Here is a 22,717-nt window from a genome sequence, read left to right as displayed (position 1 = left end):
AATCATTCATTCTTGTTTAAAACACATTGTGAGGAGCTGGAGCAGCCATCATGAGCTGAGTTTCAACCATTACCAACAAGTGTTTGCAAATTCGGAGCAGCCAACAACCTGCACAAGATCCTAGGCAATTGGGCAACGGCCTCACGCTGAAGGTACCAGCTGATTTTGGGTCTCCAAGTGCAAGTGACAGCATTTATTGCTGTTGGGACAGGCTAGCAAGCTGCATTTGACTGACTTTCAATCATTTCTCGCGACAAAACTCTGAATTTTCTCTCTCCTTAGCATTCTCTCTCATTCCCCAGCCATTTCACAACCTTGCTTCGAAGATCTCAACATTTGGACCCTTGGAGGCTAAGGAATTTCAGCTTTCTTTGCTGTAAACCCTAGTTTACAGCAGAAATCAGGGTTTAGCAAACACCTCGAGAAGCATGCCAAACATTGTAGACTCCAAGAACTGAATTATTCAGGACTGAAATTGATTTTCAACTGAAATTGGGTGGAGAACCAACAAGCCATCAAATTTGGGGCATTTCCACTCTTCTTGCAATGGGTGAAGGCCAATTGATTGCTCAAACCAAGGGGCGAATCAGATTCAAGACTTGTTGGTCACTTTGGACAGCAAGGGGAGTTTGGATTGCGAAGGGTATTGGGAGAATCCCATTGTACATCAACTTCAACTTCAATAAAGCTTAAAAAATACAAAAAGGAGTGTCAATTTTGAGGCCAACCAAGTGCCCAATGTCCAAAGACTAGTAGGTGAATTTGAATTTTTGGTTTTGCAATAAATGCTTAGTTCTATAATTAAGTTGTAATCAGGGAATTACCACCCATCCACTAAAGGAAGACTAGTTACGTTAAACCACAAAGGTCAATCTTCAAGTTGGTAATGGAATGTCTATGTTTTATATTGAGTGATGTCATCTGACCTCATAAGTTCAGTCTTCAATCTTTTGACTCACAAGTGATATCCGGTTATCGACCTATTCTCTCTCTAATCCTATATAAGAGACACCCCATTTCAAGATCAATGAGATGACCACACTTAGCATTCACAAGAATATCACAAGCATACACACAATAAGTAAATGCATTGTATTTGAACCTCCTTGATTCCTAAGTATATTGATGATGGTAAATGTTGGGTGCTCTGCAACCCTCAACTCCTACCCAAAAACCATAAAAGTTCATCAGTAATTCTCTCCATTCATCACATTATAATGTGGAGTTGACAACTATTCAAAAGCTAGCAATGGTGTAAGCAACTATGTCCATGGTAGCTATGCCATCATCTAATCTCTCATTACATTTCGAGCATCTAGCATGCCCCACACCTCCTATGTCTATTAAGGCCCCATGTGTCCAAAATATCAAATTCTGTCTTTACGAAAATCAAACTTCCTACATGACAATGCTAAGAAACAAAGCCTCAAATTCTCAATAGTACTAAATGAGAGTGCCTTGTCCACCCTACAAGGAATATGTACAAGGTTACATTTTGCACATTCAAAGCACAATTACCTTACCCCATGCTACAAAGATTTCACTAAGAGTCCAAAATACTTGTTATTGATACATGCAATGCATTGACAGATTTGAAAAGAATCTACAACAGCTTACCCCTTACACCAGCCATATCATCATTAGCCCATATTGTACAAAACTGATGTGTTTAAAAATGCTCAAAACATTGAAAACCCAAACTAGTTTGATCTCTCAATTATTCATAGACATATCAAACAAGTTCAGTTACTTTTTAAGGCTTTCTTTAAACTTCCAGTCTTCAAACATGACACACGCACCATCAAACAAACAATAAGATGGAGGTAAACTTCTGTCACTTTTCATAGCACAATGCTTACCTGAAGAGCCTTCCAGTTTGCATGTGCTCGAAACAAGTTCCAAAATAATGGTATGTTTGGGACAGGAACTATCTGAGAGGCACACAACATAGAAGGCATAGAGAGAAAAATATTCTTAGCTAAATGGCTATTGCATTAACAGCAACATAAGACCTTCCATGCCATAAAACCTTAAATATTCAGAAGAGTAGCCATTTACATATACTATAATGTTTATTGGCACACCCTCAATGAACCCACAGAAATATATAACTTTTTGGATCGGATCACAGTAACTAAAAACATCACAAATGTTTAGAAACGAGACGTCGGAAACGTCTTTCATAAGTTTCCTTCAAGAGGGGGTAAAATAAGAAACGCAAATTTTTAATAAATGGTTTTATTTTTAGTTTCAAACTAGGAAAACAGATACACAAGAGGGCTTAGGAAAGATTCAGGAAGAAAGTGAAGAAGAAAGAGAAGAGAGAGAAGAAGAGGGTAGAAGAGAGGTAAGAAAATAGCAGAAAGAAGAGGAGAACTTAGAGGAGAGGGAAAAAAGAAAGGAGAAAGAGAGAGGGAAGAGAAGAAGAAAAGAGAGGACAAGGAGGATAGAGAAGAGAGGGAAGAGAGGAAACAAGTGAGGAGGCGGGAGCTGAGAGGCACCTGCTACAGAGTGACGGGAGGAGTAAGGAGTGTGGAAGATGAAAAAACAACCTGGATTAAGGCCCTGCAGCATCACATGACATGTTCCTAAAGTTGGGCTTCACCTTTTCTTTTGGTCAAAAACACCTCACATTTTTTTACTATTAGAACATTTCTTATTTGTAGAAACGTTTTGGAAGTTTCAAACTCAAGGAAATGCATTTCTTTGCTGCTATTCATTGTGAAGCATGTTCCTATTAAATGCATCATTGGGAATCCCTCAATGGGAAGGAACTCATATCAGATACACACTAAAACGGTAAAAAACAAAGCAGGTCTAAAGGCTCAAGCTGCTCAAGCTCCACCCTATCAATCAGTGGCCACCTCAGTAATTGACAGCAGTAACAGTAATATGGAGATCAAATTGCCAATTGCTGAGATATGTGACAGAGAAAATTCCTTCTATCCTGGCAGTTCCATAATAGATGGCATATAATTTTCTTAAGGGAGATAGGTGGGACTCATGGTATGTCACTCACTGTCTAGCAGCTACCCCAATGATGCAACACCATAAAAACTCACTTTGCTTGAGTGTGCTTTCCAATTTTCCAGAACTCTTCTCGGAGACACTTTTCTTTCCCTTAGTTACCGAACTAAAGACTTCTTTAGCCCATTTGCATGCAAGTCAGTCAAGGGGATGGGACAAAAGGGTGATAAGCATTCGCTGTTGTAACCTTTATAAGCAGACCTGGGATACTGATTGTTATATTTCCTTTCATTAAATACAGTATGATAACTCACCACCTGTTATGCATAATGGCTAAAGCCCTTTAAAATGTGATGTCAAAATAACCTGAACTATGTTTCAAAATGCCACTAAATTTGCAACCCAGAGCACTTATCCATCCTGCCCAATGGCATCATAAGCAAACAATTACATGCCTGACATAGTTTTAAATTACCAAAGCTGAAAAGCTCTACCCCCTTTCAAAGTGAAGAGTCTACAGGCTGACCAAAACGACTGTAGATATCTTAAGAGAAGAGTATATAAAATAATCAACCAGCTAGTGTAAGGGCAGGCTGGAATGTTCCTTTGAATATTTCCAAATAATACCATGAGTATGTAAAATGCCAATGGTGAATCCTTTCATATATAGGGCACATAATACCAACCATAATTGTCAAATGTTGCTCTAGAGCGGACACGGGTGACAGGGCAAGTGAAGTTAGAGGTAAAGTTTCCATACGCTACTTGCTGAAATTTCAAAATTGTTTCACCTATGGATGGATGCAAATGTATGGAGAAGGGTGACTTGGCAAATCATCCTCAATGTTGCACTTTACCTTGATCTGTTTCAGTTGGAGCTCACTTTGGATCCAGTTCCTTCAAGTTCAGCAGAGCAAGAGGGTCCAAAGTATTGCTTGATGCTCAAGACGAAGGTTGCACCTCCACTTCCATAGTGATGGACAACTCTCCTATTCTCGAGCTCCAATGTACTTGGTTTGCATCCAAGGTACGGTATGTTGACAATATTTTTGCCATTGGGATGACTATTCAATGAACTAGTCACTATGAGTTTGTATACAGATGTATATGGTTTGCATATAGGCTTTTAAAATATACATTTGCAAGGTTGTTGACGTGTATGGAGTACATGGAATACATGGAATGTGCATTTGGATGTTGTGTGCATTTGCAACGCATGTCTGGGATACATGATGGTACGCAATGTACATTTTCAAGTGATGCAAGAGAAGTACACTTGCATAAACATGTGATATAGCATTGCTATAAGGCACTGTTTATGTTCGGTTTATGCATTACTTTGCCTTGGTACTTAGAACAATTGGGTTTTGGCATGTGGATACATCCCTTATAGTTCTAACAATGGTTATGATTCAGGGTAGTTAGGTACAAGTTGTACAATGTGTCCAGTACACACACTTTGTATGGCACTGAATGTACACAAAAATTTATCGGACAAAATAGGGTGTTCCATACAATCGTCGTTACAAAATACATAAGAAATAAACAATTATCCTTTCCTATTACAAATAAACTTTAAACTTTATGTTTTCAATGTGATGACCCATGATACAAAACTAAATAGAGTGAAAAGGCAAATAATAATAATGATAGATGCAAGTTCCAAATAGAGGAGTTAAAGAAAGAGGAGAGCTTGAGGTAGGGGATGAGAGAGGGAGGTAAAAAGAGGAGATGGTAAAGGTAGAGAGTGAGGTAGATGAAGGGAAGAGAGAAAAGAGAGAGAGAATGAGGGGTGTGTGTGTGTAAGAGAGAGAGAGAGGAAGAGGAGATGCTAAGAAGGGTATAGGTAGAGGTAGTCGAAGAGAAAGAGGGAGAAGAGAAAAGAAGGGAAGAGCTTACAATTTGTGGTGATAGATAGAGGTGAGAGCTTTGAGGGATCAAAGACAAGTGTGCGAAACAAATAGCTAGAAAATGGTCATAAAACACTCAAAAAGTAGGTAGGAAGGAACTTTTTAGAAGCTCCAATGGTCCAAAAGCTAGACAACTTTTTCACCAGTCTAGACCATGCAAATCCCGTACGGATCATACTAGTACAACTAGACTAGACAAATCATACTATATGGATCCGTGCAACCATATTATGTTCATGTGTATAGATTGTAACTAGTTTAAGTGGCTAGCATTATACATGTTAAAACGGCATGAGTCTAGTTAAGCAATAGGTGCACATATTTGACTATGATGCCCGTATATATTTCCAATAGTAACTAATACCTTGGTCTCATTGCAATGCAATCGAGGATGATTGCAAAGATTTAAGGGGGAGGTCTATCAAGAGGAAGTAAATTTTTAACTTAATGCTCCTTGGATCCTTGAGTTGAAACACTTAGGTTGTGCACATGTGAGATTTAACAAATAATTCTAGCATTTGTAGCAGGGGAACAATGCTAAAAGTTTTTGTGGATAGGTGCTTGTGGAGTACCTAGGACAAATCTTGGGCAAGAACATGGAATTTCCCCTTGGAAAAGAGTTTTTCTATCAAAGGCATTAGGGTTTTAAATGATTTTACGTTCTAGACTAAGATTTGTGGAAAGCTTTGATACTCTCAAGTTCAAAGAGGTTAGAAATCTAAAATTGAGGTTGGGCACTATTTAATGTTATTTTGAATGAGGGCAAGCCCAAAGGGCTAGGCAACTTGTTTTTAAATGTGGAGGCCCCAATGAAAATGTAAGTTTGACAAATGTCAAGTTTGCATCAGATTTAGGCTACATGCAAGTGTATATTCCACGTTAGGCTGTTTTTCTCCCATTCTGGGCTGTTTGGGGCAAATTTGAGGGGGGAAGAACTTAGCTATGAGCTGGGAGTCAGCTATTAAATATTCAGATAGCAAGGCAACCTGATCTAGAGCAGATTCTGGAGCTGTAAACACCAACCCTAAAAATGGGCTCACTAACAATTATTGTACAGAAATTAGGGTTTCAAACAACAACAAAACTCTAAAAACAAGCAGCTGATCTCTCTCTCTCTCTTTTTTTTTCGTAAAAGGTAATTGTATTAATTACGCAAAAAGTACAAGTTTACATGATTACAAGATACACGGTGGCTCTACGCCATCGCGTGCAAGAACTCTCTTCTCTCTCTCTCTCTCTCTCTCTCTCTCTCTCTCTCTCTCTCTCTCTCCAAGGAAACAGGATTGCTATTACAGCGCTTTCTTGGCATCAAATTGAAGGTTTCTCTCTCTTTAACTGTCCTCCCTCATCTCAGCAAATCTATAATATTCAGCACTATTTTGCTGAATTCAGACTTAATTACTGCTGTAATTAGGGTCTATTAGCTGTCTTGAGAAGCATGCCGTTGAATCTCAACCAGACAAGAAGAAGATCTGCTGCAAATCTGAATAATAATAGCAGATCTGTCAAAGATAGCCCATCTTACAGCTGAAGTGACTTACATGCAACTGGAGAAGGCCCAATTTGTGCCCCCATGTGCTCAAACCAAGGGGCAAATTTGGGGATTTTGATGTTGATCATTGTTTAGGGCTGGAAATGCCTAGTTTTCTCTCTCCTCAGCCATTTCTCCCTTTCTTTGCTAAACACTCAACCATTCTCAGCTATTCCCAAGAGATTGCAGGTGGAGAGCAGTGGATTTGTTGCTGAAACCCTAATCTACAGCAGAAATGAAGTAGATTTGTGTGCCCATTAAACAAAAGCCCAATGATCAGAGCAACTGCTGGAAATGAAGTATTTACAGCAGATCTGGTGAAACTTGGACATCCACATTCAAGCTGGTCATCCATGAAAGCCAACTGTATTGGAATTTGTAGAGAGATCGATCTATATCTCAGTATACTACAAATTCAAGCAATACAAGTTAAAGAAATACCTCAAAGGCACTGCCAATTTTGGGGCCAATCTTGTGTCAGCTGTCCAAAATTAATGTGATAATATTTATTTCATATTTGTGAATTTATTTGCTTGCTACAATTTGTGTTGAATCAAGTCATCTACCACCCCATCCGAGAAGAAAGGCTATTTTCAAATCTAATGGAATGGCCATAATGCCCCAAGTACATGCCTTAATCGCCTTACAAGTGAGGAGGAGTATTATTCCACACATTCAATTATGCTACTCAACCAAGCAAGCATGGGATCAACTTGCCTACTTGTATCAAGAGCGCAACGAAGCACACGTTGCTTACCTACATAAGCAACTAGAAGACATTCACATAGAGGGAGGTAATATGAATGCTTATTTTACAAGCATCAAAGATCTTATTGAGCAACTATTAAATATTGATGAAGTGGTCCTAGATGATCAGCTTGTTTCCATCACTCTTAATGGTCTATTAGAGTTGTATCAAGGTTTTGCTATCACTTTGTGGTTCATAACTACAGCCAGTCAAGTTACCTATACCTACCACCAGCTTGTGTCTCTTTTGTTACAAGAAGACCAAACCCGTATCAGCCACAATGCTACTTTGGCGACTAAACGAGTCTTTTCCACCCATCATTGTGGAAAGGGCGAACCGGTAGAAATAAACCTACTAATCAAAAATCAGCAAGCTTTCATGTTGGTCATCCTTCTACTTCTGCACCTTCTACATCGAAGACCTCCGCCCATGCTGGTCCATCCTCTTCTGACCCTTCAAAAGATAAATCTACTAAACCAAAGAGGTGCAATTACTCTTGAAAGATGAGGTGTGACATCACTGAATGTTGTAAGTGCGTTGCATCAGAGAAGAAGAAGAAGAAAAAGAAGAAGTCCGGTCTTGTTGTCATCAGCAATGAGACTAACAACCTTAACAAGCACAAGGAAAATACTTTCTTCATGGAATGTCAATATAATCCTTCCATTCATGATGCTTGTTTCTCTCATTGATGCGGCCTCTACTTTGTATTTCCACAGAGGTGTTTCTAAGCACATCACTTCTTGTCAAGAATTATTTGCATCTATTTCTCATGTACCTAGGTGGGACACAATCATACGTGCAAAGTTAAGGCATTCGTAATATGCAAGTTTACTACTATTTTTGGCACTTCCCTGACATTGCAAGATGTCCTCTATGTGCTAGGCATTAAGAAGAACCTTAATTCCATCTCAACCATTGCTACTTCGGGCTTTTATGTTCTTTTATATGGCCCTCAGTGTGTGGTTTATGATGATTAGACACCTTCTTCTATTGCATTCACTGACACATCCACATCAAGATTGTATTGTCTTGAGTCTTATGATCAATAGCATCCTAAAATTTCTCTTGATCGTGCTACTCCAGCAAGTGATCCTTTTACGGCACATGTTTCTTTAGCGCAAGATATTAGGGTTTGCACAAAGAAAACACAGAATATACAAAGCAAAAGGAATGTTACAGCTCCTAATGTCCTCATCTAACTCAAGCTAAGGCTCATAAGGAAGAGATGACCGTGCATGACAGAAATGACTACTAACATAAACAAGGATATCCAAGTCATGCTCAATTAGTGTATCAATAATCACATCCCTGCAACATTTGCCCAAGTAAGGTTCTTGTCATTTTGAGAAAACATCTCTATAAATAGCTTTGCATAATTCCATCAATCATATCATCAAAGCACAATAAGTTAATGTTATCCAAAGCAAAGAAAGAAAGAAGTAACAACATGGGAATAACAAAAGCCATCACATTGGAGTTCTCAATAGTTAAATTTACTATACAATAACAATATCATTATCTTTATGCCTTGTGCAAATACAATCCAAAGATAAAGCAAGAAGACATACCCCAAAGATAATTGACAATGGAAGCAATACAAATGAACCATACATGTATTTTTCATGACGTTGTGCTCCACTGCAAGACAAATTTAAATAATAAGCACTTGCATGATCTTGTTCAAAAGGAAATGTCCACTATAGGAAGAGCCATGATAATGAATTTATTTTCTTGGTGCTTTTCCCATAATATATGTTCTATATGATGCATGTTGCTTTAATCATTGATTTACAACGTATCATTAAAATTGATTCCACAAACTCGTCATGCAAATAGAATAAAGATAATTCTAGTGTTAAGGACCTAGACAAGGTCGCACATATCTCTAACTCAAGGAGCAAGAGTTAGCCTACATAAAACAAAATATTGGACGCAACTTAATGAGTGCACACTCCAATTCATGAAGCCAAATTCTAGAGAGCATAGATTATTCACAAAGAACACCAAAACTAGCTAGCATAAAACAAGAGTTTCTTATGCTAGCGGCAAGCCGAAAGGTCAACATTGTCAACAATACCCCTAAAGGTTAAACAAGTAAAACGTAAAAGATGACGAGAGTAATAGCAACTTGGCATCAAAACCTACACATTGACAATTCAACTCACATGGGAGTAGAAACATTGTAACAATTCTTTTCTAGCAACCATATGCAACTATCTAGCTCCCTACTTTCAAGAAATGCACATTTCTAAAACATCTTATGCCTTCAAATAGCAATATGCACATTATTGAGTGCTCTTCAAAGGTTTGTGTCTAGCCCTAGAACCAGAACCAAGGTGGAATATCAACTGAGCTACATGGGATTTCCATTGCACGCTTCAAGAGATATCAAGGGTTGGTTTAGAACCGAGGTGGAAAATCAACTGAGCTACATGGAATTCCCGTTGATAGCAACTAAAGAGACCTAACCTCACCAAGACACATGAAGGTGTATCATGATTGATGAATACTTCTATCAATGAGCCTCCTACGAAATTCAAAGACATTAAATGAATCCTACCACCACTAGGCTACGAGCAAAACTACTAGATGGTTGATGCCATCATTTCTAGCCTCCTAGCACTCCATACCACCCTCTTGTCATAATATTGCTAAACAAAAACTTGTCTTTTGCTAAACTTTGCATATTTAATTGATTGACCTGATGTCTTATCTAGATTAGTAGAGTTTCCATGTAGTGCACCTTATAAGGTGGCATGTCTCTCTAGTGGACAAGCGACATAGCAATGTGTCGAGGGCTAGCTGTCATGGCAGCAAGTTCTCTAAGCAATTAGCAACATGCAACATGTGCACTCAAGAACATAAGTTAGGTCAGAAGCTTCATACTTCATGGTAAATCGTGGCTGGTGTGGAAGACCTATCCTAGACAAGACAGCAAGGCAGCTTTGAGGACTACAAGTGAAAAGTGATGGACCATGCTTGGACTGGTAACCAAAATTACTTGTATAGATCTATTTAACTATTGTAACATAAGAATTGAAAATCTCTCCCACCTTCCAGCTCCTCGTCTTTCTTGAGTTGTGCATTTAGGACCGAGTATCTTTTGTATTTCTTCTTCATAACAAGTACAAGGATCCTAATACCATGGAGGCTTTGCACACAAAGCCAATTCCCAAGGTGTGATGGGCAGTCTATAAAGAGCTTGTGATGCAAGGAGAGGCTATGAGGTTATGCTAGAGCTTGCAAATGTTGGGCTATCTATTGAGGATAGAAGTACATCAAAACCATACAAGACTTTGTCGTAAGTGGATTGTATCCATTGTGCAAAAATAGGTTCAATAAGAATTTGTTTTTCCGGAGTTCCAAAGGCTAGCATGACATCGTTATGTACGTAAAGACCTAGAGTGTGGAAACCTAGAAATAAGCTAGCCCAACTTGGATGAGATATTATTGCTTCTTTATGCTCCAACATTCTTGACAATATATTGTCTTTGTTTTGTTCTGGATCATAATTCCTAATGAAGAATATAGCCCCTACCATGATAAACCCAACTATATATTGGTGATGGGTATAATTTCGGCCATTGCTTTGGGTAGGGACAAAGTTGTTGACATTATTGGTCCTTGCTTTCTTTCTTTGTCCCTGATTTTGACTTTCAACTCTCTTTGCTTGGGGCCTATATGCTCCTCTGTTCTGGTCATTATAAGACCAAGTCTTGTTACTTCTTGGCCTAGACTGCACCTCCTGAATTATGGACGCAGCTCGAATGAGTGCGTCCTGTAGATCTGTTGGGCGCATAGATTTGAGGCGGGTATTCACTGGTGGGTTCAAACCAGCACAAAATTTCGACACTTGCTGTGTCATATCCATCTATGCGCATACTTCAGAAATGAGACGAATTTTGAGTAGTATGCGTCAAGAGTGAAAATATTGTGCTATATAGCGCACTCACTATTTTAGATATCCTCTCTTTAATAGGATTGTAAGTCAAGTAGAGAAATTAAATGAAAGTCAACAACAATAATAGCCAATAGGTCAACACAAAACCGACGAACAACATTCATATCATGAACCAATGGCCACTTTTTCGATCGAAGAAAATGTCTAATAATAGCCAAATACCGCAATCTTGCTTGCCTGATTCTTCCCGATTTTTGCAACTTTCATGATCAATTACCCTCAACACATGTGAACTCCTAATTGTTTAGTCTATGTTGTGCATACACACACACATACGCACACACACACATGTATATACATGTGTGTTGTGTGTGTGTGTGTGTGTGTGCGCGCGCGCACAACACACACACACACACACACATATATATATATATATATGTATATATATGTACATGTATACATATGTATATATGTATATATATTTTATTATTATTATTATTATTATTATTATTATTATTATTATTATTATTACTTACATACATACATACATACATACATACATACATACATACATACATACATATATATATATATATATATATATATATATATATATATATATATATATATGTACATGTATACATATATACATATGTACATATATATATGTATACATGTACACACACACACACACACACACATATATATATACACACACATATGTACATATATATACATATATACTTATGTACATATTCCTTATTTTCTCTTGCTATCCTCTCCAAATGGCTCCTCCTTGCTATTCTACTAATGGCAAACTTCATGGCCCTAACTACCTAACATGGAGTGCTGTTATGAAAGCTTGGTTTGTGCAGAGCGATTGTGGTACATTGTTTCTAGGGCTATTGAGTGTCCTCAATGCCCCACTCCTCTTCCAGCTGATTTCAACGAGGACACTCTTCCAACTAATTTTGACGAGGACAAGCATAAGGAAGTTATGCTTACACAGGATTTCAATGATGCCCATGCATATTCTGCTCTTCTTGATTGCATCTCTAAAGACGTTTTTTCGACGATCACCTCCCGTAGAACAACTTCAACAATATGGACAAAGCTTCAGATGTACGAGGATCCCTCAACTATGCATGCAATTACCCTTTATGGATAGCTCCAACAAATGAAATTTTAGGCGAAGGATACTATCCAATCATTCTTGCTTCGCGTTACACCGGTATAGGATCAACTTCGTCGCATGCAATCTACCCTTCCAGAGGCTCATCTTGTGGGAATTGTGCTCTACAAGCTCCCTCTAGAGTTTGATAAGAGTAGCCAATGCTTTGGGGGCCCAAACATCTTCAACACCAATGAGCTTTAAACATATATCCTCGATGCTACTTATGTATGAGGTATCTTTGTGGCTACAAGGGAGGCTTCCATCTCAGTATGGTGGCTCCAATGACACATTTCCGCTTTAGAGAGGGGCAACATAAAGAAGTTCGAGACCCAATGTTATCAATGTGGAAAGAAGGGACATTTGCTCGAGCATTACAAAGAGTTGGTAACTTCAAGGAAGAAGAAGCAGATACAAACTCCTCCATTGAGTCATCCTCCTCCTTCGACTCCGACTCAGATTCTCTGATCAAGGCTACGGCCAAAGTGCAGAAGGGATCTTCTTCAAACAAAGGGAAAGACTTGGCCACCCCTCCTTCGACTACTTTCCAGTGTAAGTGACGTGATCATCCCTCACGACTCTCTAGTGCCACGTAGGGAGTAAGGGTAGTGATGTGGTACAAGTGAACCTCATCTATACAAATATGCATGTACACAAGTTTCAAAAGAGGGACTTTCCTAACACATCAACCAAAGTCTGGTAGGTTTTGAAATCTTGGAGCTAGAATTGACTTCTGGGTTCATGGTGGATTGATACTTAACAAAGAGAGGGATCGACTCCTAATTCGAGCTCACATGAGGGGATAGTTTGGCGGTCTTGGCCAAAGGCAAGGAATCCATGTTCACGTATGCTTAGAGGCATTTTTGATAGAATGGTCATGTATGCTGTTGCAAAGAATTGTTAACAGACACAAAGAGGTGCTATGATTCTTCTCTATTTTTAGGTTCTGGTACACTCCGCATCTACATCAGGTTCTCTCCAAGGCATCTTGGCAGTGGCTTGATCACCCATTACTTGGGTATCCATGTTTTTATTCTCTGTGTTCTTTGTTGTATGGACTATAATGAGTCATAATCATTGTATCATTGTATTGTATCAAATCGCCCATGATCTGAGCGAGGATTTAAGCAGAATAGTCAACTCATGAGTGAGTTTGGGCATGCGTAGAACTGAGCCCAACATTATAGTGTTTTCTAGGCATTTTTTATTTGTCATTATGATGGTGATTTGAGCATTTATTGCTGGTTAACCAACATTAAATGTTGGCCGACCTGATCACATTATTGGCATATTCCTTGCCTATTTATTTGGCCCCCTCCTCCTAGTCATTCATTCACCACTTGTGAATTCCAATGCAAGGTCCTATTGGAAAGAGGGAGCCGATACCACTGCCTATGCAACCACTGACTCACTATTGCATATGATTGTCTTGTGTTTGGTATATTGATTCCATTTCCCGAATATATCCCTAAGATCTACTTTGCAATGTTCTTGTGTTTTGTCTTTTCTCTCTCTTCCGTCTTGTTGTTCAGAACTTTGTTTCAGTATTCTTCAATGCTTCCATTGTTGCATCCACTTCTAACATGTCCAAGATAAGAGGAAGTCTTGGAGAAAAGAAAATACAAAGCTAGATTGGTTGCAAAAGCTTTTACATAGAAGGAAGAAGTTGATTTTGAAGCAACACCCACTCCTACGACAAAGCATTCTTCAACTCATGGTATACTTGATTTAGCAACACGATGAAGTTGGCTTGTTTATCAAATAGATGGCATTGGCTTGTTTCGTACATAGATGTAAAATTGGCACTTCTTATATATAGAACAGCCTACTAGTTTTAAAACATCTTCGACACCACTGAGCTTTAAACATATATCCTCGATGCTACTTATGTATGAGGTATCTTTGTGGCTACAAGGGAGGCTTCCATCTCAGTATGGTGGCTCCAATGACACATTTCCGCTTCAGAGAGGGGCGACATAAAGAAGTTCGAGACCCAATGTTATCAATGTGGTAAGAAGGGACATTTGCTCAAGCATTACAAAGAGTTAGCAACTTCAAGGAAGAAGAAGCAGATACAAACTCCTCCTTTACGAAAAAAAAAGATACAAACTCCTCCATTGAGTCATCCTCCTCCTTCGACTCCGACTCAAATTCTCTGATCAAGGCTACGGCCAAAGTGCACAAGGGATCTTCTTCAAACAAAGGGAAAGACTTGGCCACCCCTCCTTCGACTACCTTCTAGTGTAAGTGACGTGATCATCCCTCACGACTCTCTAGTGCCAGATAGCGAGTAAGAGGGTAGTGACGTGGTACATGTGAGCCTCATCTATACAAATATACATGTACACAAGTTTCAAAAGAGGGACTTTCCTAACACATCAACCAAAGTCTGGTAGGTTTTGAAATCTTGGAGCTAGAATTGACTTCTAGGTTCATGGTGGATTGATACTTAACAAAGAGAGTAATCGACTCCTAGTTCGAGCTCACATGAGGGGATAGTTTGGCGGTCTTGGCCAAAGGCAAGGAATCCATGTTCACGTATGCTTAGAGGCATTTTTGATAGAATGGTCATGTATGCTGTTGCAAAGAATTGTTGACAGACACAAAGAGGTGCTATGATTCTTCTCTATTTTTAGGTTCTGGTACAATCGGCATCTACATCAGGTTCTCTCCAAGGCATCTTGGCAGTGGCTTGATCACCCATTACTTGGGTATCCATGTTTTTATTCTCGTGTTCTTTGTTGTATGGACTATAATGAGCCATTATCATTGTATCATTGTATTGTATCAGATCACCCATGACCTCAGAGAGGATTTAAGCAGGATAGTCAACTCATAAGTGAGTTTGGGCATGCGTAGAACTGAGCCCAGCATTATAGTGTTTTCTAGGCATTTTTTATTTGTCATTATGATGGTGATTTGAGCATTTATTGCTGGTTAACCAACATTAAATGTTGGCCGACCTGATCACATTATTGGCATATTCCTTGCCTATTTATTTGGCCCCCTCCTCCTAGTCATTCATTCACCACTTGTGAATTCCAATGCAAGGTCCTATTGGAAAGAGGGAGCCGATACCACTGCCTATGCAACCACTGACTCACTATTGCATATGATTGTCTTGTGTTTGGTATATTGATTCCATTTCCCGAATATATCCCTAAGATCTACTTTGCAATGTTCTTGTGTTTTGTCTTTTCTCTCTCTTCCGTCTTGTTGTTCAGAACTTTGTTTCAGCATTCTTCAATGCTTCCATTGTTGCATCCACTTCTAACATGTCCAAGATAAGAGGAAGTCTTGGAGAAAAGAAAATACAAAGCTAGATTGGTTGCAAAAGCTTTTACATAGAAGGAAGAAGTTGATTTTGAAGCAACACCCACTCCTACGACAAAGCATTCTTCAACTCATGGTATACTTGATTTAGCAACACGATGAAGTTGGCTTGTTTATCAAATAGATGGCATTGGCTTGTTTCGTACATAGATGTAAAATTGGCACTTCTTATATATAGAACAGCCTACTAGTTTTAAAACATCTTCGACACCACTGAGCTTTAAACATATATCCTCGATGCTACTTATGTATGAGGTATCTTTGTGGCTACAAGGGAGGCTTCCATCTCAGTATGGTGGCTCCAATGACACATTCCTGCTTTAGAGAGGGGCGACATAAAGAAGTTCGAGACCCAATGTTATCAATGTGGTAAGAAGGGACATTTGCTCGAGCATTACAAAGAGTTAGCAACTTCAAGGAAGAAGAAGCAGATACAAACTCCTCCATTGAGTCATCCTCCTCCTTCGACTCCGGCCTAGATTCTCTGATCAAGGCTACGGCCAAAGTGCACAAGGGATCTTCTTCAAACAAAGGGAAAGACTTGGCCACCCCTCCTTCGACTACTTTCTAGTGTAAGTGGCGTGATCATCCCTCACGACTCTCTAGTGCCAGATAGGGAGTAAGAGGGTAGTGACGTGGTACAAGTGAGCCTCATCTATACAAATATACATGTACACAAGTTTCAAAAGAGGGACTTTTCCAACACATCAACCAAAGTCTGGTAGGTTTTGAAATCTTGGAGCTAGAATTGACTTCTGGGTTCATGGTGGATTGATACTTAACAAAGAGAGGGATCGACTCCTAGTTCGAGCTCACATGAGGGGATAGTTTGGCGGTCTTGCCCAAAGGCAAGGAATCCATGTTCACGTATGCTTAGAGGCATTTTTGATAGAATGGTCATGTATGCTATTGCAAAGAATTGTTGACAGACACAAAGAGGTGCTATGATTCTTTTCTATTTTTAGGTTCTGGTACAATCGGCATCTACATCAGGTTCTCTCCAAGGCATCTTGGCAGTGGCTTGATCACCCATTACTTGGGTATCCATGTTTTTATTCTCTGTGTTCTTTGTTGTATGGACTATAATGAGTCATTATCATTGTATCATTGTATTGTATCAGATCGCCCATGATCTAAGAGAGGATTTAAGCAAGATAGTCAACTCATGAGTGAGTTTGGGCATGCGTAGAACTGAGCCCAGCATTATAGTGTTTTCTAGGCATTTTTTATTTGTCATTATGATGGTGATTTGAGCATTTATTGCTGGTTAACCAACATTAAATGTTGGCCGACCTGATCACATTATTGGCATATTCCTTGCCTATTTATTTGGCCCCCTCCTCCTAGTCATTCATTCACCACTTGTGAATTCCAATGCAAGGTCCTATTGGAAAGAGGGAGCCGATACCACTGCCTATGCAACCACTGACTCACTATTGCATATGATTGTCTTGTGTTTGGTATATTGATTCCATTTCCCGAATATATCCCTAATATCTACTTTGCAATGTTCTTGTGTTTTGTCTTTTCTCTCTCTTCCGTCTTGTTGTTCAGAACTTTGTTTCAGTATTCTTCAATGCTTCCATTGTTGCATCCACTTCTAACATGTCCAAGATGAGAGCAAGTCTTGGAGAAAAGAAAATACAAAGCTAGATTGGTTGCAAAAGCTTTTACATAGAAGGAAGAAGTTGATTTTGAAGCAACACCCACTCCTACGACAAAGCATTCTTCAACTCATGGTATACTTGCTTTAGCAACACAATGAAGTTGGCTTGTTTATCAAATAGATGGCATTGGCTTGTTTCGTACATAGATGTAAAATTGCCACTTCTTATATATAGAACAGCCTACTAGTTTTAAAACATCTTCGACACCAATGAGCTTTAAACATATATTCTCGATGCTACTTATGTATGAGGTATCTTTGTGGCTACAAGGGAGGCTTCCATCTCAGTATGGTGGCTCCAATGACACATTTCTGCTTTAGAGAGGGGCAACATAAAGAAGTTCGAGACCCAATGTTATCAATGTGGTAAGAAGGGACATTTGCTCGAGCATTACAAAGAGTTAGCAACTTCAAGTAAGAAGAAGCAGATACAAACTCCTCCATTGAGTCATCCTCCTCCTTCGACTCCGACTCAAATTCTCTGATCAAGGCTACGACCAAAGTGCAGAAGGGATCTTCTTCAAACAAAGGGAAAGACTTGGCCACCCCTCCTTCGACTACTTTCCAGTGTAAGTGACGTGATCATCCCTCACGACTCTCTAGTGCCACGTAGGGAGTAAGGGTAGTGACGTGGTACAAGTGAACCTCATCTATACAAATATGCATGTACACAAGTTTCAAAAGAGGGACTTTCCTAACACATCAACCAAAGTCGGGTAGGTTTTGAAATCTTGGAGCTAGAATTGACTTCTGGGTTCATGGTGGATTGATACTTAACAAAGAGAGGGATCAACTCCTAATTCGAGCTCACATGAGGGGATAGTTTGGCGGTCTTGGCCAAAGGCAAGGAATCCATGTTCACGTATGCTTAGAGGCATTTTTGATAGAATGGTCATGGATGCTGTTGCAAAGAATTGTTGACAGACACAAAGAGGTGCTATGATTCTTCTCTATTTTTAGGTTCTGGTACAATCGGCATCTACATCAGGTTCTCTCCAAGGCATCTTTGCAATGGCTTGATCGCCCATTACTTGGGTATCCATGTTTTTATTCTCTGTGTTCTTTGTTATATGGACTATAATGAGTCATTATCATTATATCATTGTATTGTATCAGATCACCCATGATCTGAGAGAGGATTTAAGCAAGATAGTCAACTCATGAGTGAGTTTGGGCATGCGTAGAACTGAGCCCAGCATTATAGTGTTTTCTAGGCATTTTTTATTTGTCATTATGATGGTGATTTGAGCATTTATTGCTGGTTAACCAACACTAAATGTTGGCCGACCTGATCACATTATTGGAATATTCCTTGCCTATTTATTTGGCCCCCTCCTCCTAGTCATTCATTCACCACTTGTGAATTCCAATGCAAGGTCCTATTGGAAAGAGGGAGCCGATACCACTGCCTATGCAACTAGTGACTCACTATTGCATACGATTGTCTTGTGTTTGGTATATTGATTCCATTTCCCGAATATATCCCTAAGATCTACTTTGCAATGTTCTTGTGTTTTGTCTTTTCTCTCTCTTCCGTCTTGTTGTTCAGAACTTTGTTTCAGCATTCTTCAATGCTTCCATTGTTGCATCCACTTCTAACATGTCCAAGATAAGAGGAAGTCTTGGAGAAAAGAAAATACAAAGCTAGATTGGTTGCAAAAGCTTTTACATAGAAGGAAGAAGTTGATTTTGAAGCAACACCCACTCCTATGACAAAGCATTCTTCAACTCATGGTATACTTGCTTTAGCAACACAATGAAGTTGGCTTGTTTATCAAATAGATGGCATTGGCTTGTTTCGTACATAGATGTAAAATTGCCACTTCTTATATATAGAACAGTCTACTAGTTTTAAAACATCTTCGACACCAATGAGCTTTAAACATATATCCTCGATGCTACTTATGTATGAGGTATCTTTGTGGCTACAAGGGAGGCTTCCATCTTTGTATGGTGGCTCCAATGATACATTTCCGCTTTAGAGAGGGGCGACATAAAGAAGTTCGAGACCCAATGTTATCAATGTGGTAAGAAGGGACATTTGCTCGAGCATTACAAAGAGTTAGCAACTTCAAGGAAGAAGAAGCAGATGCAAACTCCTCCATTGAGTCATCCTCCTCCTTCGACTCCGACTCAATGTCTCTAATCAAGGCTACGGCCAAAGTGCAAAAGGGATCTTCTTCAAACAAAGGGAAAGACTTGGCCACCCCTCCTTCGACTACTTTCTAGTGTAAGTGTCTCTAGTGCCAGATAGGGAGTAAGAGGGTAGTGACGTGGTACAAGTGAGCCTCATCTATACAAATATACATGTACACAAGTTTCAAAAGAGGGACTTTCCTAACACATTAACCAAAGTCTGGTAGGTTTTGAAATCTTGGAGCTAAAATTGACTTCTGAGTTCATGGTGGATTGATACTTAACAAAGAGAGGGATCGACTCCTAGTTCGAGCTCACATGAGGGGATAGTTTGGCGGTCTTGGCCAAAGGCAAGGAATCCATGTTCACGTATGCTTAGAGGCATTTTTGATAGAATGGTCATGTATGATGTTGCAAAGAATTGTTGACAGACACAAAGAGGTGCTATGATTCTTTTCTATTTTTAGGTTCTGGTACAATCGGCATCTACATCAGGTTCTCTCCAAGGCATCTTGGCAGTGGCTTGATCACCCATTACTTGGTTATCCATGTTTTATTCTCGTGTTCTTTGTTGTATGGACTATAATGAGTCATTATCATTGTATCATTGTATTGTATCAGATCACCCATGATCTGAGAGAGTATTTAACCAGGATACTCAACTCATGAGTGAGTTTGGGCATGCGTAGAATTGAGCCCAGCATTATAGTGTTTTCTAGGCATTTTTTATTTGTCATTATGATGGTGATTTGAGCATTTATTGCTGGTTAACCAACACTAAATGTTGGCCGACCTGATCACATTATTGGCATATTCCTTGTCTACTTATTTGGCCCCCTCCTAGTCATTCATTCACCACTTGTGAATTCCAATGCAAGGTCCTATTGGAAAGAGGGAGCCGATACCACTGCCTATGCAACCAGTGACTCACTATTGCATATGATTGTCTTGTGTTTGGTATATTGATTCCATTTCTCGAATATATCCCTAAGATCTACTTTGCAATGTTCTTGTGTTTTGTCTTTTCTCTCTCTTCCGTCTTGTTGTTCAAAAGTTTGTTTCAGCTTTCTTCAATGCTTCCATTGTTGCATCCACTTCTAACATGTCCAAGATAAGAGGAAGTCTTGGAGAAAAGAAAATACAAAGCTAGATTGGTTGCAAAAGCTTTTACATAGAAGGAAGAAGTTGATTTTGAAGCAACACCCACTCCTACGACAAAGCATTCTTCAACTCATGGTATACTTGCTTTAGCAACACAATGAAGTTGGCTTGTTTATCAAATAGATAGCATTGGCTTGTTTCGTACATAGATGCAAAATTGGCACTTCTTATATATAGAACAGCCTACTAGTTTTATTGAGCTAGGACAAGAAGACAAGCGGTGTCATCTGTGACAAGATTTATATGGTCTTACAAAGGCACCATGTGCATGGTATCACGAGATACCTTTACTCTTGCTTGATAATGGCTTCAAATGTTCACATATTAATTCAACAAGTTTTACATGTATTAAACAGCTGATATGATTTGTATTCTAGTGATGTCTGTAGGCAAATCACTATTTAATCATTGCCGGATCAAGTGATCAGTTTATTCAACTGTTAAACAACATTGAAACAAAAATTTACAAAAACTTGATATGACTGGCTAAGGTTCTAAATTTCTTCCCTGGGCTAGAAATTTGGCAGCATTCTTCTAAATCTTTTATTCCAAGCACGGTCTTGAACTCCTGAGCATGACATCATCATTTTCCCGAGGGCATGCAATGTGATAGCTACAAAATGCCCATTGACATTCCTAGCGGCCTAGCCTTCCATCTTCCATTGGCTTGAGACAATTCCAAGTGTTGAAAGGCCATGCCATACACAATCAGTACAACAACAATCTAGGTTTGGCCAAGACATGTGCTTTCACAAGTAAGGATCCACAAGCTCAAGAGAGTGCATGCCACGAGTAAAGAATATCCAAGCCTCAAGAGAGAATGACTGCCACCAGGGTAAGGTTCAACCTATTATGAGCCTCTCGTGCCTACTGCAGCCTTTATTCTGTTCATGATAGGATGAAAGACTGGGCAGACAAATGCTGTTGATTGTTAGACAGCAAGGCGAACTCTGTTGTGTACTTACAAAGGTTTGAATTTCTTTGCACCAAGCAGAAACGAAAGTAGTAGAAAAGAACACGAAAATACCTCATTGCTAGAAGTCTCACTCTTCTTCGCACTAACCTTGGGTTCAAGCTGCAGAAAACGTAGAGACTGCAACTTAGAAACGTTCAGATTGAAATGTTGTCCAAGAAGCATAACAGACTTGCCTTGAAGGATAAGTTATTTCCAGATTCGTTGCATCCTTCGAAATCGACTTTAAGAAGTACTCGGAAGGGTTTATTTTTGACAGTAACTTTTCGCCTAGACTGCATACAAAGAAACGAATTATAATCAGACACTTTAACGAAATGGGAAAGCAACAGGAGTTTTGTAGCCACCTGTGCAAACGGCTTTGCATATGCTACCCGCAGAAGCTTTTCCGAAAAGAAAAAGAAACAGGAGTATCGTAGACACCTGTGCAAACGGCTTCGCATGCTACCCTGCGGTGCCTCTCCAAGTGCAGTCCATTTTTGTTCCATCTGCAAGGATATAAAACTGATCACGGTTAACAAATGGAGGGCTTTCTTTGCAGAGCGTTAGCGTAATGGATTGCATTGCAATATAGACCTTATCGGAGACGTATTGCGTAACTAACTCCATCCGTTTGCTAATGTCTTTGACTTCACGAACGTGTTGCCACAAGTGTCGCAGCGCGGCAGGCGCTCGACCGCCATTTGTAGAGGAGGAGGGGGAGGAGCAGGAGGATACACCAAAGGCCCACCGACGCCCTCGAACCGGAAACACTGCTATGCGCATTGCCACGGCGAATTGCGAGGCTGGAGGGAGAGAGCGAGAATGTACCTTGATAGAGAAAGAGAGAGAAAAAAGGACCCGGGACCCGCGGGGGGGGGGGGGGGCCGGCGGGGGGCGCGGGGGTGGAAGGCAGCAGAGAGAGAGAGAGAGAGAGAGAGAACCTTGGCAATTTTGAACAACCGACTGAACAACCGACCGATAAGTCAACACAAAGAGGTGCAGCTTCTCTACGATGTAAGACGTGGATACTAACTAGTTCATTGCAAACTTCCAAGAGATGCAGCTTCTCCGTCGATACAAAGTTTTTTGAACCATTACAAGTAAATGTGAGAAGGAAAAACGAGCTTCTCACAATCAATTCTAGCTTCTATCTCTACCACGTGGAGCCACTTTGAGAGTCAAGTCCCATGTAAGTCCCTTGATTTGCGTTGAACTCACCAATTTGAGGTAAAACATCT

General features: G+C 39.6%; 1 protein-coding gene across 2 annotated transcripts in view; it reads right to left on the bottom strand.

Annotated features, from left to right (window-relative positions):
* Positions 1–22,357, bottom strand: part of LOC148012559 (K+-H+ exchange-like protein) — a 77,258-nt gene extending 54,901 nt beyond the window's left edge. The window contains exons 1-6 of one of the 2 annotated variants that reach the window (XM_087669002.1): positions 22,074–22,357; positions 21,921–21,985; positions 21,674–21,772; positions 21,552–21,599; positions 8,725–8,794; positions 1,860–1,931 (exon numbers count right to left, since the gene is read on the bottom strand). In XM_087669002.1, coding sequence (XP_087525128.1) covers positions 1,860–1,931; positions 8,725–8,794; positions 21,552–21,599; positions 21,674–21,772; positions 21,921–21,985; positions 22,074–22,262 — 543 coding nt within the window. In that variant the 5' untranslated portion in view covers positions 22,263–22,357. The remainder of the gene's footprint in view (positions 1–1,859; positions 1,932–8,724; positions 8,795–21,551; positions 21,600–21,673; positions 21,773–21,920; positions 21,986–22,073) is intronic. The other variant, XM_087669001.1, reaches the window with a different exon arrangement.
* Between the last annotated feature and the right edge of the window lie 360 nt (positions 22,358–22,717).

Source organism: Lygodium microphyllum, chromosome 27, assembly GCF_053477565.2.
Source record: "Lygodium microphyllum isolate KBCC chromosome 27, Lygodium_microphyllum_v1.1.10, whole genome shotgun sequence".
NCBI lineage: Eukaryota > Viridiplantae > Streptophyta > Polypodiopsida > Schizaeales > Lygodiaceae > Lygodium > Lygodium microphyllum.
The sequence above is the reverse complement of the archived record's forward strand: the minus strand, read 5'-3'. Positions and strand labels throughout refer to the sequence as shown.